The sequence below is a fragment of the Dromaius novaehollandiae genome, chromosome 2 (assembly GCF_036370855.1).
Source record: "Dromaius novaehollandiae isolate bDroNov1 chromosome 2, bDroNov1.hap1, whole genome shotgun sequence".
Taxonomy (NCBI): Eukaryota; Metazoa; Chordata; class Aves; order Casuariiformes; family Dromaiidae; genus Dromaius; species Dromaius novaehollandiae.
In genome coordinates, this window is record NC_088099.1 from 46459745 (window position 1) to 46474142 (window position 14398).

At 37.3% G+C, this 14398-nt stretch overlaps 1 protein-coding gene across 6 annotated transcripts in view; it reads left to right on the forward strand.

The window, feature by feature from the left end:
- Window positions 1-14398, forward strand: part of ICA1 (islet cell autoantigen 1) — a 75561-nt gene that overhangs the window by 57558 nt on the left and 3605 nt on the right. For 5 of the 6 annotated variants that reach the window (XM_064506367.1, XM_064506369.1, XM_064506370.1 and 2 more), the window contains exons 11-14: window positions 3396-3458; window positions 3562-3603; window positions 7581-7862; window positions 12770-12865. In XM_064506367.1, the coding sequence (XP_064362437.1) occupies window positions 3396-3458; window positions 3562-3603; window positions 7581-7862; window positions 12770-12865 (483 nt within the window). The remainder of the gene's footprint in view (window positions 1-3395; window positions 3459-3561; window positions 3604-7580; window positions 7863-12769; window positions 12866-14398) is intronic. The other variant, XM_064506371.1, reaches the window with a different exon arrangement.

Here is a 14398-nt window from a genome sequence, read left to right on the forward strand (position 1 = left end):
TATGTTGTTATAACTTCTTAAAGCCCATAATAGAAGATTTTCATTTTTTGCTTATTTACTGTAAGTTCAGCTTCAAGAAGCAAATCCCTACAAATGTGTAAAACTTAAGGCCAGAAAGGTCTGTTAGATCATCCACTCTGATCTCTTATGTATTATATCCCACTACATTTCATCCAGCTACACCTAGGTGGGTCACATAGCTTGTTATCCAAAGCATAATTCTTAAGTTGGGCACATCTTCAAGGAAGGGATCTTGTGATTATAGATAGCAGGACATGGAAAGTTTGCTACTTAGCTTACTAGTTTATTCTAGTGATTAAACATGTATTCTGTTAAAGTGTGATGAATTCAGTGGAACTTCTGGCTAAAAGCTAGTCAAATTCATATTCAGGTGTCTGCAACTGCCTGCATGGGTAGTTATGACACAATGACAGAGCCAGGCTGTACTTGGAAGTACACAGTGAAAGGACAAGAGGCAATGGATGCAAGCTTGCAGGAAGGGAAGTTCTGATTAGGCACTGGGGGAAAAAGAATGGTCATGGTGAGAGTGGTGAGGCACTGGAACAAGTGCCCAGAGAGTCTGTGGAATCACCGTCCTTGGAGATTTTGAAGACTTGGCTAGGCATGTCCCTGAGCAAACTGATCTAATTTCGTAGCTGGCTCTACTTTGAGAAGGGGCTTGGACCAGGTGACCTCCAGAGGTCCTTCCAGCCTAAATTATGCCATGATCCTATAGCATGTATTTCTGTACTAAATAAATGGAGAATTCTTTTAATATGTGGTGTTTTATCCTCCATGAAGGTACTTGCACATTAAAATTAAGACTTCTCTAAGTCTTCATAACAATAGACTAACAATACTGGTGTCTGTATGGCATCTTCTCTAGTCCTTTATTTTCGAAGATTTTGTTCCTCTTCTGTTTTCCAACATCCCTGTTAAAATGTGAAAAATATAACTATATTACATACTATATTATAAAACTTTATTATAAAACATTTTTGATGTTGGTTTCACCAGTAGTGTTTCTAGAAGATAAAATCACGTTCCTGTTTCTATTCATTGTCTTCCCATTTATATATCCAAGAATGACATCACATTTTACTGCAGCATCAGGTTAGAAGCTCCTATTTGAATTTTTTGTTTACAAAAACTCAGTTCCTTTTGGTCACAGTTTTCCAGGACTCATTCATCCATTATGGAGCATGGCCTATATTCTTTGTTCCTGGAGATATAACTTATGACTTCGTGGTATTAAAATTCTTTCAGCTGTGACTATAAAAACTGAATGACCAGCCCAAATGACCACCTCTAACAGTCTGTTAGTTGTTCGCACGTTTTTTCAGCAGTGATTCTGTTTACTTCCAGATGACTGCTAAAGCCATTGAATAGTGATGGATATAACCCTAAACCTTGTAGATCTAAACTAGAAACACTTCCACTTTGCAATCATTTCTGCTAACGACTATTTTTTGACATCTGTTAGTTGTCATGTTCCTAATCTATTCAATATGTTCATTATAGATATTATGCATGCTAGCTCTTTAGCTGGAAGGCTATGCGATGCGAAGTCAGTTATTTCTAAACAGATATCTTTATCAATAAAGCTCATAGTTTATCAAAGTATGAAATTAGGTTTCTTTAGCTAGGCCTACTTTCCATAAAGACACATTGTATTATAGGAGCATTTATTATGCTCCTATTTTTTTACTGAATCCCAATATGGGATTCAGTTAGTGTTTAGCCTAGGGGTAATGGTGAGCTGCCAGCCCGTAGTTACCTGCAATTACTTGTGTCATTCTGTTAATTATTGTTGTTGGGGTCTTTTTGTTTTTTTTCTATAAGGAAACAACATTAAGACTTTCCCAGTGTTTTGAAGTTTAATTCATTTTGCAAAAGTAACATCAGATCAGATGTCTGTTTGACCAGATCTTTTAGCAGATTTGGATGCAAAATTAGATTTATACAATATTTTATTAGCAGATGTTTTCTAGAATCCTTCTCAGATACTTACGGACTGTAAAATATTTCAGCATCGTCCATAATAAAAATACCTCATTCTGTCTTTCTCCATCACCTCTGAAAGGAACTGAAGTATTTTGGAATACTTCTGCCTGCCCTGCTAAATGTTTCCATCTCCATATATTAGTGGGTCTGTGCCATTGCTAAAATTCTTTTTTTTTCTTAAAGTACACTGTGCCTCCTAAAGTAATATGGCCATAGTGCTGCTAGTGATGAAATTGTGTTTCTTCTTAGTTTTCCTCATGAACTACTGTTTCATAGCGTCCAGTTATATCATTTGCTCACTATTTTCCTCTAATATCATGTGGATTTTTTAAAATTGGCTCCATGATGTTTACCACTGAACTGAGGAAGGCTTTCAGCAAAAGTTGTACTTTTTTCATTACAGAATTGTGGCTATCCACATACCAACTGCCATCAACTTTCCTTTCTTTTTTTTTCTTGCCAGTCAGTTTTGTTTTTTCTGCTCTGCCTTTCATGCATTGCCCTTCTGTGGAAGCCTCATTTATATGTGCCCATCTGTGTATATATGTCTCTCTTATCTATACAGAATGTAGTCAGAGTGTGATCATGGGTCCTTAAATGACCAGCTGATTCCAGTGCTGACTGCACATTTCTCTGCCATTGTCCTAGTCAAAAGCCGTGTTAAAATAGTATGATTCAAAGAGCAGACTGTTCTGTTTCACTTAGTTCTGAACACACCTTGAACTTTTGCTTTAAACAATTAGACTTTCAGGTTTTATTTCTCTCCAGTGAATTTTTTTTTTCCTCCTTTCCAACCTCAAGCTTCAGGCTTCTAGCAAATCTGCATTCTGGCAATACTGTGAAAGCCCCTTCGTTGGCCCTTAGAGCTACAGATTTGGTTGTATAGAAGCTATGTTCCTTCAATGTTTAATGGGGAGGGAAAGGCACGTTCGACAGGCAACTCATCCCTCATGTTTTACTGCGTATCTTAAATGGGATTGATCAGCTGTAGGAGGTGTCTCTCTCTTTGCTTATAGAAGGAATCTAGAGGATTGTTTTGACTACATGTCTATCTTAAGAGACTTCCTCAGCACTTAAAGTAGTTACAATTGGGAGGATATATTTTCACTTCTCATAAGCTTGTATCTGGAGATACTTTAGCCTGGAGATGGGCTAGTGTGTCAAGCAGTGATTCAGAGGATGAGCCCCCCCCCCCCCCCCCCCCCCGGTTATTTTTCAGAAATTTGACTCACTTAGAAATATTTATATCTTGGGTCTCTCATCCATTGTGACCAGGTGCATTTTAAACATGAATGGCAACAACTGTTGCGTGTTGATCTTACAGTGACATTGTTTATGAACATATTTCTGTGCCGAGAGCAATTTGACATGTGTATGCATCTTGATTACAGCTGATGATGGCAAGGATGTCTTATCCACGTTACAAGGAACTTTTAACCACAAGCAGAACTCAGGTGAAGAGACTTAAAAAAACTGCCTTTAAATGTATACATGCTGATTATCTAAAAAAACAGTATACTACTAATCTTCCTTTGGTGCTTTTCTTTTTGCTGTTAGGTGCCATAGATGACTTATTAGACCTGCAATATGAAGAAAATGGTATGAGACATTTGTGCATATTTGTTTGATCTGCTTTTCATTTACAGGCACCAAATATAATTTTAATCTTAGGCGTTAATTGTTTTCCTAATCTGAAAAGTTGTTGTATTTCTGAATGAGGTTATTTAGTTCCTCTACTTAAACAATGTTCAAGGAAACTCAGCTTCATATAAATATATACAGGCACTATGCCTGGTCTGGGGATGTAAAGTAAATTGTATTGGAGATAAAACATGTTGCAACAGGCAATTCAGGATATTTGCCCCACTGAAGTATGTACCTTACCTATTCTATAGATTTCACAGTCTTTTTTTGTTCTCTTCTTCTTGTATCACAATCCTTCACTTGGCAACAGGCCAGCGACCACAAGATTTTATATCCGAAACAGAAATATCAGAAACAAATTACTTAGTCCTCTTAAAAACATACAAGAACTGGTGATTTCTTTCAGCCACATAGTTAGTTAAATCTGTTGTGCTGTTTTCATTTACACATGAGAAAGCAATCTTTAATTCCAGGCTCTACTCCTATCCTTTTGCTTTTGTTAGAAAAGTGGCAGATCAAGGCAGTGTGCTATTCTTTTCCAAAGTACTGTTTTACGATGTAACATCTACCATTCCCTGCATCCACGTCTGAAGGGTCCAGCCAAAAGTTTTATAGCGAGTGTTCATATGGAGTAAGAATATTGCTTATAGTTTCTTCACTTGCTCTTCACTCATTTAGCTCAGAAGAATGAGGGTTTTTTTCTGTGGCAACTCAAAAAGCAAGCATAGTGCTAAAAAAAAATCCCTTTGTGCGGTTTAGTTAGTCAGACTGAGAGTATTAGTTGGGGTAGTTAAGGCACTGCCTTCATGGCAAGTAAGGAACAGAGTGTTTGCAAGCATCTTGACTTTGAATATGCCATGGGTAGTCTCTTGCACTCTGAGGAACTTGCATCTTCACTCATGAAGACAAAAAGAGGGAAAGTTCCTCAACTACATATGTAGGAGGCAGCCCTAATTTGTGAATAGATAAGGTAATGATGACTTTTTTTTTTCTGTGGTGTAACAGAAAGGGTCAGTTTGAGTCTGATAGAGGCCCTTTTTTCCTCTCATTCAGATGCATTCTTGGACCTTCTTAGTGCAGATAATGCATAACATTTTTGGACTTAATTTAGCCATGTCAATTGGAAGCCTGATTTTTGTTTCCTTAGTGAAATAGTTAAAGGTACAAAAGCAAGTGTGGGGGCAACTACATCAGATAAAGATTCTTGTGTTAATGTTATATCAACCCTTCACCCTGATTTTACACACTAACTAGCTTTAGGTTAATAAAGATTGTATAATTTTAGCTGTACCAGTATAGTTAGAGGTACACTTTCATGTGTGTTTCAGAAGGTAATTCTCCTGTGTTTCTGGTCCCGTATTATTGTAAATGTTTTTAATTTCTCTTTCCATTTGTTTAATAGCAGCAAAACAAAGTGTGGTTGCAAAGGAGTATGATAAGCACTGTTAGAGGCTTGTTCAAACAATTATGGAAGAGTATATATGGTGGCATTAATTTTTTTCAGTGCTATTTCGGGGCTTTGGGGTTTTTTGTGGACATTTATATGGCTAGTGGCAGTATGTGCAGGCAAAGAAAGGATTTTTATTGTGAAAATGGGCAGTGAAAAAAGAGAAACAGGAAAAGAACTGAACTGATTGAGCATTTTTGGGTGAGGTAAGAGAGTCCATATCATTCTCGTAATCTAGCATAGATACCATATGAGATGAGTAATATCTTGATGAGCAAAACTGGTTTCAAGATAATCTTTATTACAAACCAGAACTATATACCAAAATAAGGGTAGAACTTAGTGCTGTTTACTTGAGGTAGCCACCATATGTACCACCTCCTCTACCCTGTGTGCAGTGTCTCTGCAGGAAAACCAGAAAGACTGTTAAGACAAGAAGTGTGTCACTGCCTTGCTTTCTGGTGGTTATATGCAGTAGAGCAAGACCTAACTTTTTATGATATAAAGCTACATGTTTTATTTTTTCCCTCAATAGAATTGAGACCACCAAAATGGGATATCCAGATGAAGCAGAGCTTTGCTCTGAGCTATGCTGCTGCAAAACTGTTGTTCCGTTATAGTAAATATAGTTTATGGTTAGGTGTAGTATTGGTAGTATGTTTTAACTGATCTGTTTCTAGTGATGCCCTCTTTAAATCTCCTCCTGCAAGCCTTCTGATTTCATGAAGGGGCCTACTGAAAGCAGTTTTGAGATGGTGTCACCCCACAGAGTTTAGTTAGTAAGTGCCTTTGAAATAGCAGATGTCTTTTCTGTACAAAAGGATTTACCCCTCTGCCCCACCTGATGAACAGTTAGAGAGTTGGAAGAACTTATAGATGCTTGGAGAATGTTAACAGTCTTGCTGTTTGTCTGAAGTCAGGAAAGTGGACCGGAAATTCATGAGAACAAACTGTTTTCTATGGTATTTCAGTTATAGTCTAATGGGAGTATCAGGAGAATAGACTTGTGCGTAATGTTTCTATTTTTCGGCACTAGCAGGGAATGCAGAGATATATGGAAATGTAAATTAGAAAGAAGCTGAATCTCAGAGCTGACTTCATTAGTGAATAAAAATCCTTACTTTATGTGTGTCCTTATTTTGTGTGTGTTGGTTTGTTTCTTAGTACGTGAGTGTGTATGTTGACTCCTCATCCTATTTTAAAACACAGTTTTTCACTTTTTCCCTTTGACTCACTTTCAGCCATTTCATTATAAAGTATTATAGCTAGTAAAGAGAACTTACCTGAGAAGGCAGATGCATTTAAATAATATGGCCTATTGCTCTGGTAACAACCACTTTGCTACTATCAATCTTTTGTCCATTCTCAGGATCTTTGTATGCCCAGAAGGATTAAAAGCATCTCTGCAAGTTGTACACAACTTGGAGAGCTCAGCTGATCTATCAAAGCTTTGGAAAATAAGGTTGCTTCTGTGCCTTACCACATGTTTGAAATGAGTGAAATTGAAATATACTGCTCTGGGTTTCAGTAGGGTGACATTTATCAACATTGTTAACCACCGTTTTTGTCATTGGCATACTCCCACAGTGGAGCTCAAAATGTTTATAGGTAAAATAATACTTGGGTTTCCATGATATTTCACTCTCAAAATACTTTTTAAGCTAGAGAAAAGGATTTTGATCTTGGTCGCAAGTTTCATATATTTTCTACAAATATTTAATGTTTCTAAAAAAGGCCAAAAAAAATTGCTTTGAAGGAACATCTGCTCAAGTGATCCAGCTGTCCGATGCTAGATGGAAAACAGTGTCAGGAGAGTCAAAAGAAGAGTGGCCCCAGTTATTTCTCAGCAGCCTAGCAGTGCTGTGATTAAGTTAATGGCAATTTAATATTGATTTAACTGAGAGAAAAGTTACTCCAGCATTGAAGAGTTTAGAAATCTCACTTTGTGTAGCGTAACTTATTCCTATGGGGAAATACCTGAGTAATTGAAGCATTGAGCAGAAAGCCATAAAGGTTATCTTAAATACATTCCCATGAAATTCTAGAGTCATCCGCAACTCCCATTTATTTTCAAATTGTACCAGTCTGATTTTTTTTTTTTGAGAGGAAGTTTATATAAGGATTGAAAAAACAACATAAAAGCAGTCCTCTGCCATGTTTTATGCATTAGCGTGTGTAATGTTGCTCTGTGTTATTTAATAGATCTTTAAGTGTCCTTGCAGTGTTTTTTTAAAGGGAAAAATGAGTCTTAATAGAAGTGAGGTTATCTGAAGATAATTAGGGAATAACTTGTTGCATAAGCTACAAGCCCAGATGTCCAGGGGAACTGGATCTAAAATAGCAAACAAATATTCAGACAAATATATTCCAATCAGAGTTAACATACAAAAACTAGATTGGATATTTTAAAAATACTGGTTTTGTTCTTGGTTTGTTTGTTTTGAATGTTGATTTATCTTTACTCTGTGTTTTGTTTCGGAGACAGCTTCAAAAGATCGGTTTGTGAGGTCCTTGGAGCCTGAACCCAGTGATAAGGATGACATGGTATTACTGAATGAGATCCTCAATGCTTCCTCCTTGGACGAGGGGGAGTTCAGCAAAGAGTGGACAGCTGTCTTTGGACAGGTTGCGCTTGCTGACCTTGCTGTGAACTCTTCAGCTGGAGATGTGGAGAACACTTCATCATCTGTGGCAGGGACACCGTCCGGCTATTTGCCCTCACAGCTCTTAGACCAAAACATGAATGACTTGCAGTCATCTCTACATGGTGAGAGCTCATCTTGTTCTGTTAGCAGAAGGCTAAGCATCGGGTTAGTTAGCATCTTGTTTCTGTTTTATGCTTTAGAGTATGGCTTTCTGCTACCTCGGAGTGTGGTGACGGCTTATATTGTGCCATAGCTGCAGAATCCCTGAAACACTTTATTGTTCAAGCAAGGTGTGGCTTGGAGAAATATACACTAAGTTGCGTATTTGTTTTTCTAGCCCTGGTCATTCAGTGTTTGTGAATGAAGTGCCCTAAAACCTGAAGTCAGAATTATCTTGAATATTTTTTCTTATCTTGCCTGTTTTCACTGAGTTTGTTGAAATGCTCTGTAGGCACTTGAGACATCTTTCTGTAACAGGAAATATGTTTGACTGCATTTTACTGTTTAAATCACAGCTGCTGTGTCTGTCTATTAAGGGGGCAAAGAACACTGAACAATTTTCATCACTCTCCTTCGTGCCCTCTAGAAACCCAAATATGTTTTCTGTATTTTGTCTGGGAATACTGTTTCTAAGCAGCTGAGTGAAAATCAGTTACATTCATTCACTGTCTCTTTTTTTTGTGTGTGTCCCATAATGTTGCCTATAGGCGCATGGGATAAGGGAGAATGGGTGGTCTCCTCTAGCAGCCATGCAAGTGGGTTTGTCTTGTAAGATGGTTTCGTACCAAAGCAGATAACAACCCCTACTCTCCCCTTCCTTCTGTGTGGTTGATTTTCTTGGTCTTTCCAAGCTGCTGTGGGGAAGCAAAAAGAAAAAGAGGGAACTAGAGCAGAGCTTTCCTGCTGCTTCTTTGGCCTGTGCTGAGCAAGGGTAGGAGGCTGGTGGTATCCAGTCAAAAGCAGCCACCTTCACCCTCCCCACTGTCCGGCAGCAGCCAGTCTGGATTTTTCCATAGGGCATTGCAAGCTAGAGGAGGAGTTCACCTTCTGGGACTTTGTTGTCCCACAGTCATTTTCCTGTTATTTGGGGAAAGGTGATGTTGGAGAGACTAGCAGAATGGTTTCATCCTGAAGACTACTTTTTGGATCCCATGAGACTGGTACAAACATAGATGATATGAAATGGGCTGTGCCAGTTTGGCAAGAATAAGAAAAATCAATTTTACCTTGCAATTAACTCAGTCACCATCCTCACAAAGGTAAGATATTTGGGTTCACTGACATGAACACATAACTGGGAGCTGGGGAGGTGACATTTGCAATGCTATGCAATTTTAAATATATTTTTCTTAGGATGAGGTGCATGCATCTATGAGCATGATTGATAAAATGGAGACTGAAAAAGCATAGGGTTTGACACCATAAAATATGAACTAAAAAATTGTGGAAGAAATTTAGTCACTGTGTTGTCAAATTAAAACAGTATGTAATTAGAAGCTGAGATAGTATCTATTAAAATTAAGAAAGGTGGTTTTCACTGTTTTTTTTCCCCATGACACAGAAGCATTAACAGATTTTAAACAAATTACTAAGTATGGCAAAATAAATAGTATGGTGTTGACTTTTTTGAGAGTTTTTACTTGTTTTTGAGTGTAAACATATTTTTGAAAGAAAAATATTTTTAAGATGTCAGTGGTAAACAGGGCTGGATATCCTGTCTGAGAATGTTATTGTCCCTTTCATTTGCGGGAGACACTGGTATTAGTATCTCAAAATTAAAACTCAAATATGTTGCATCAAAGGAACACTAGAAATGGAAAACCAGTTCTAGTCAGCAGGATATCCCATGTAAATAGATATTATATAAATGTATATATATATATAAAAACATATATAAATATATATATAAAAACATATATAAATAGATATAATAGATATAATAAATATATAAATAGCTATTGAAAGAGAAAAATAGGTTGCTGTTTTCAAAGAGACTTCTAAGGCTTTGGCGGAAGATCATGATAAACTGATCTACTGACATTTATAAAGTAACAGCTAATCAGCTGATTGACTGTATCAGCATGTTCCCAACTGACTCCAGTTGCCAAGTAAAACGCCCTATTTAAGCTAAGTTTCAAGAATATTTTTCTTTTTTAATTATTTGTTTCTTATTTTTGAATTGAAGGTAAAATTCTGTCCCTCTCGTATCTTGTGAAATCTCAATTTTAATCTTAAACTGCATTTCATTTCACAGGACTCCTTTTGTAATTTGACCTTTGCCAATATATTTGGAAACAGAGGCTGCAGAATATTCTGCAACTGCAGAATAAACATATCTAGACATAAAAGCTGAAAATATTAGAATATGTGATTTAGATGTTTTTACTGAGGACTTGTGATGCATGTCCTACATTAGGCTGTGTTTTTTTCCTAATTGCTAGAGCTGTTTAATAATTATACAGTGTGAGGTGCTATGCAAGAGCCTAGATGTTGCATACTTCCTGTGTGAATTCAGCCTTAAGACCATAAAGATTCTTAAAACTCACATGCTTAACTTTAAGCATATTAACTTTTCTATTAACTTCAGTGAGATTACTTACTTATTTTACATTAAGCACACTCATAAATCTTTGGGGCTTTGTTTTCCCTCTGCCTCAGATCTTAATCTGTAAAACAGGCACAATGCTGTGCAGGTTATAAACTGTTACAATCAGGAATTCCCAACTCACAGTTTTCTCTGGCTGTATTTATAGACAGGATCTAGCACAATGGGACTTTGAATTGCAATGGGACTGCCAGGTGCTGTTTTAAAATGTATATAAATATATGTGTGTGTGTGTGTGTGTATAAACGCATGTATATATTTATATACACACACATGTGTACATTAAAAGCAAAGCATGGTCTCAACAAATGCTTTATATTCCATTACACGTACAGCTTTGTAGTTTGGTTACCTTTCTACTTTCTCACAGAGAGCATTAGCTTTCTTTTTCATTATGTTTATGGCCCCATTTACTTATCCATACCACTAAGGACTCCTCTTTATATTATCTACATAGGGATTTATTTTAGTTGGTAAGAAAATGTGCAGCTTACTGATTCCATTTCTAAATGTAATTGCGGTAAGTGTTGTGAAGATGCTAGCTGAAAAGTAAGCTGTTTGGTTTCCTTGCTGTCTCGCTGATAATCTTTTGTCTAGTTGCGTAATGAAGTCGTGCCGTGATCAGGCAAACCAGAACAGGCTAAGGGTGACAAATACTTTCAAACTGAGGGACTGCAATTTGTTTTTCAAAGACAAAGTTCTCTGTAACTTGCTGTGAGTGGGCACTAAAAATGAGATACACAAAACTATTTTGTAAAAAATCTGTGACAGTCTTTCCTAAAACCTTGATAGAACCGTAAGTTCAAAAGCAGCATGTATTTTGAGGAACACTTTTGATGGGACTTTTTTTTGTTAGGTTCTTTGTTTTTAAGTGGCAGTGGAACTGCCTAGGTTTTAATGAATAGAGAGCAGAGCACAGCATCTCTCGTGGACATGCTGCTTACCAAAACTTAGTCTAGGGACTCAAAAGTTCCAAAAAAGAGTTAACTGCTCTGCAGGGTTTAGCTTTGTGGTCTGCCAGTCACAACAGTGTAAATGAACATCAGTGAATTCCCTAGTAGCCAATTCCTGATCTCACTGAAGTCAGTGGAACTTGCACAGAAAGTTTCTGGGAAACAGTCCCATTCATTTCTATGAAATTAGGATTTGGCCTTGTTCACTTAACCCACTTAATTTATTCTTTGCCATCCACTGACATATAAAATATTTTCTTTCAATAGACCTCCAGACAAATGAAAGCCTTACAGTTATCTGTAGTTGTGTGCAACGTGCTCTGCAATTCTTGTCTTTCATAACACAGAGAAAATACCTAAAAACATGTGTTGTTCTGAAGTGCGATACTTTTTATTATTTATAGTTCAAATTCTCTTAAACTCTTAGAAATCTCATTTTCAAGACAAACAGACTGGTTCATAAGCCTTTGTCACCTTTGACTCAAACATATGTGATCCCTCTACATCTGCATTTTTATGTGGCTTATGTGGCTGTTACAGTAGGTCTCAGGATGCAATGTGCCAATTTCTGACAGTAGTGTCAAAAGAGGAAATATTAAGGGGAGGAAGAAGAGCAGAAAAAGGAGATGATAGCATAACTTTGCAGCAAAAGAGACTGAATAAGGAAATGCTAACTGTGCGTAGAGATTAATATATCATATGTGATATTCCAGAATTAGATATACTAGATCCCTTAGATGGATGGATGATTGTCCAGTTCATACTTACAGGAGACATTGAATTGAATTACTGTTTTGAATTGAATTACTAGGAAGAAAAAAAAGCTATCTACCTATAGCTATAACATAACTTTGATGTTAGAAACTTGACCTCTGTCCTCTAAATGTGATCGAGCATAAGGACTTAAATATCTTAAACCAGTAATTTTAAGGGCAGAAATTCTCCTTTTTGCCTAATATGTTTCTGTGGTATACCAGCCCTAGCTCATCTTGCCATCCTAGTTCCTCTACCACTTGGCCTCATTAACTGTATTTGTCATTACTCTCTTGTTGCTATGGAATGTGCGTATTAGAACAATAAATTGTGAGTACCCACTTTCATTTTTTTGCATGTAGTTACTCTCTCTGTGCTGAGAAGATCCTTACAAATGAAGGAAAAATGAAAAATATCCTATAAAACCTTAGTTTTAAGTTAACTTTAAGTCATACATGCTGAATTTTGTTCTTTAAAGTGCTTTGGACAGAAATTATTTTTTTTCAGAATTAATCTTTTCAAAACTAATTAAAAAAATCCAGGTTCTCTGCATATTCTTTCTGGACTTGTCAATGAAATGAAAGTCCTTGGAACTGTAAAAGGAAAGAAGTAGGAAGGTTCTGCTCCATCAGCTGCTGGGAGCATTGTCCTGCTAGATGTCAGAGTTCACAAATTAGTTACTACTTAACACTAATGCTCCTATATTATTGAATTTTAGGATGGGCAGCTAACAGTGTGAACCCTCCATCTATACCACAGCCAGCACAGAAACCCAACAGCATGAATGTGAATGCTAACAAGACGCCGGTGAAAGGTGATACATGCATGTGTTTTTTCAGTTACTTTGCTTTTTCTATTCAGTTTTTAATCCTGTATCTTTCCAGCCTTCTCGGTTAATCTATCATAATAAAATATATTTTTATATTAGTTACACATCAAGAATCTTATGCTTACTAATGAATTACTGTGTTTCAGTGTTGGTTATGTGTATGGTAAATGTACGTGTGTATGTGGCAGGGGGCTTTGTAGGCTTTAGTGCTGGTAGTATGTCAGGAGAGTAGTTTACTGTGGGATGAGGGAGTTGAAACCACAGTTTCTTCTGCTACAATTTTGAGTCATAGCATCTGCATGCATTTAGTCTAAGCTAAACATTGTTTGTTTTGAAGCTCTGGGAGGAGATTGTCACTAAAACACTTGCTACTGATATGGTAGAAGAGCCCTAACTGCAAATCTCATTGACAGCATACATCATTTCAGTAGTTATCTGTTCGAAACTTACTTCACTTGTTGCAACTAAGCCAAGAGAGCATAGTCCTGCCATTTACTGAGACAAAGCCCCACTGATTTTGACTACCGTTTTCCAGATAACCGAGCCCAGGAAATATAGAATCCTTATCACCAGTGTGTAGCCTATTCTGTACATTCACAGTCAAACAACCTATGTTAAAGATCTTCAGTGCAGAAGAAATGGATGATGTGTATTCCTTCCCCAACTTCCTGGGCTTAAAAGCCTGACCTTTCTCTGCCCAGCAGAAGAGGATAGTTAAGAGGTTTGGGGAACTGTTTTGGAACTGAGTGAGACATCACAGCTACAATAAAGGCACCAGAAAAAGGAGCAACATTCAGTTACTTTAAAATCTGTGTTTATGAAAGTGACAGATTATTCTAGTTTTCCAGACACAAAGATGATAGAAGTCATGCCATGCAGAGCCTTTTTTTTTTCCTTTGTCCATAAATCCTTTGGTTCACAAGGAACGCTTTTGCTCAGCGCTGGAGCATTCTCTCTCTCAAGTAGAAGACCACATCTTATTTCACTATCAATACAATACATGTTAGCAGAGGATCACAAAAAAAAGAACAAGGGCAATGCACCATCTTATAGCAGCCAAAGTCACCCCCTCTGTAACTTGAACATCTGCCCTTCTGGAATGATAGGAGAAGGTAGGAACCCCTGTGACATCTGTATGTCATTATAGACATATAGATGCAATAGTTCAGCTGCAGTAGTCTAGCTAGGCTTAAAGAAACCAGTGCTGATATTAGAAAACTTGCAAACTATTGCACAATGCAGGCCCTCACTGCTGTTATCAAAGATAATCGAAGAGTGAGCAAACACCTGGTTGTCAGTGCCACTGCCAGTAATCTGAATCACCTTGCTCGCCTTCAGCCCTCGTGGGATTGAGACTTCATGCTCAGGTGACTGACTTCCTTCTGTTTTGTCAAAAGAAACATCTGTGCTTATTCACAGTCTCTGGCATTTTGAGACCACTGATAACTGAAATACTCTTGTAGCTCCTTCAAGGAGATTCAGAGATGAGAGAGCACAGTTTTGTTTTGACTTAGGTTT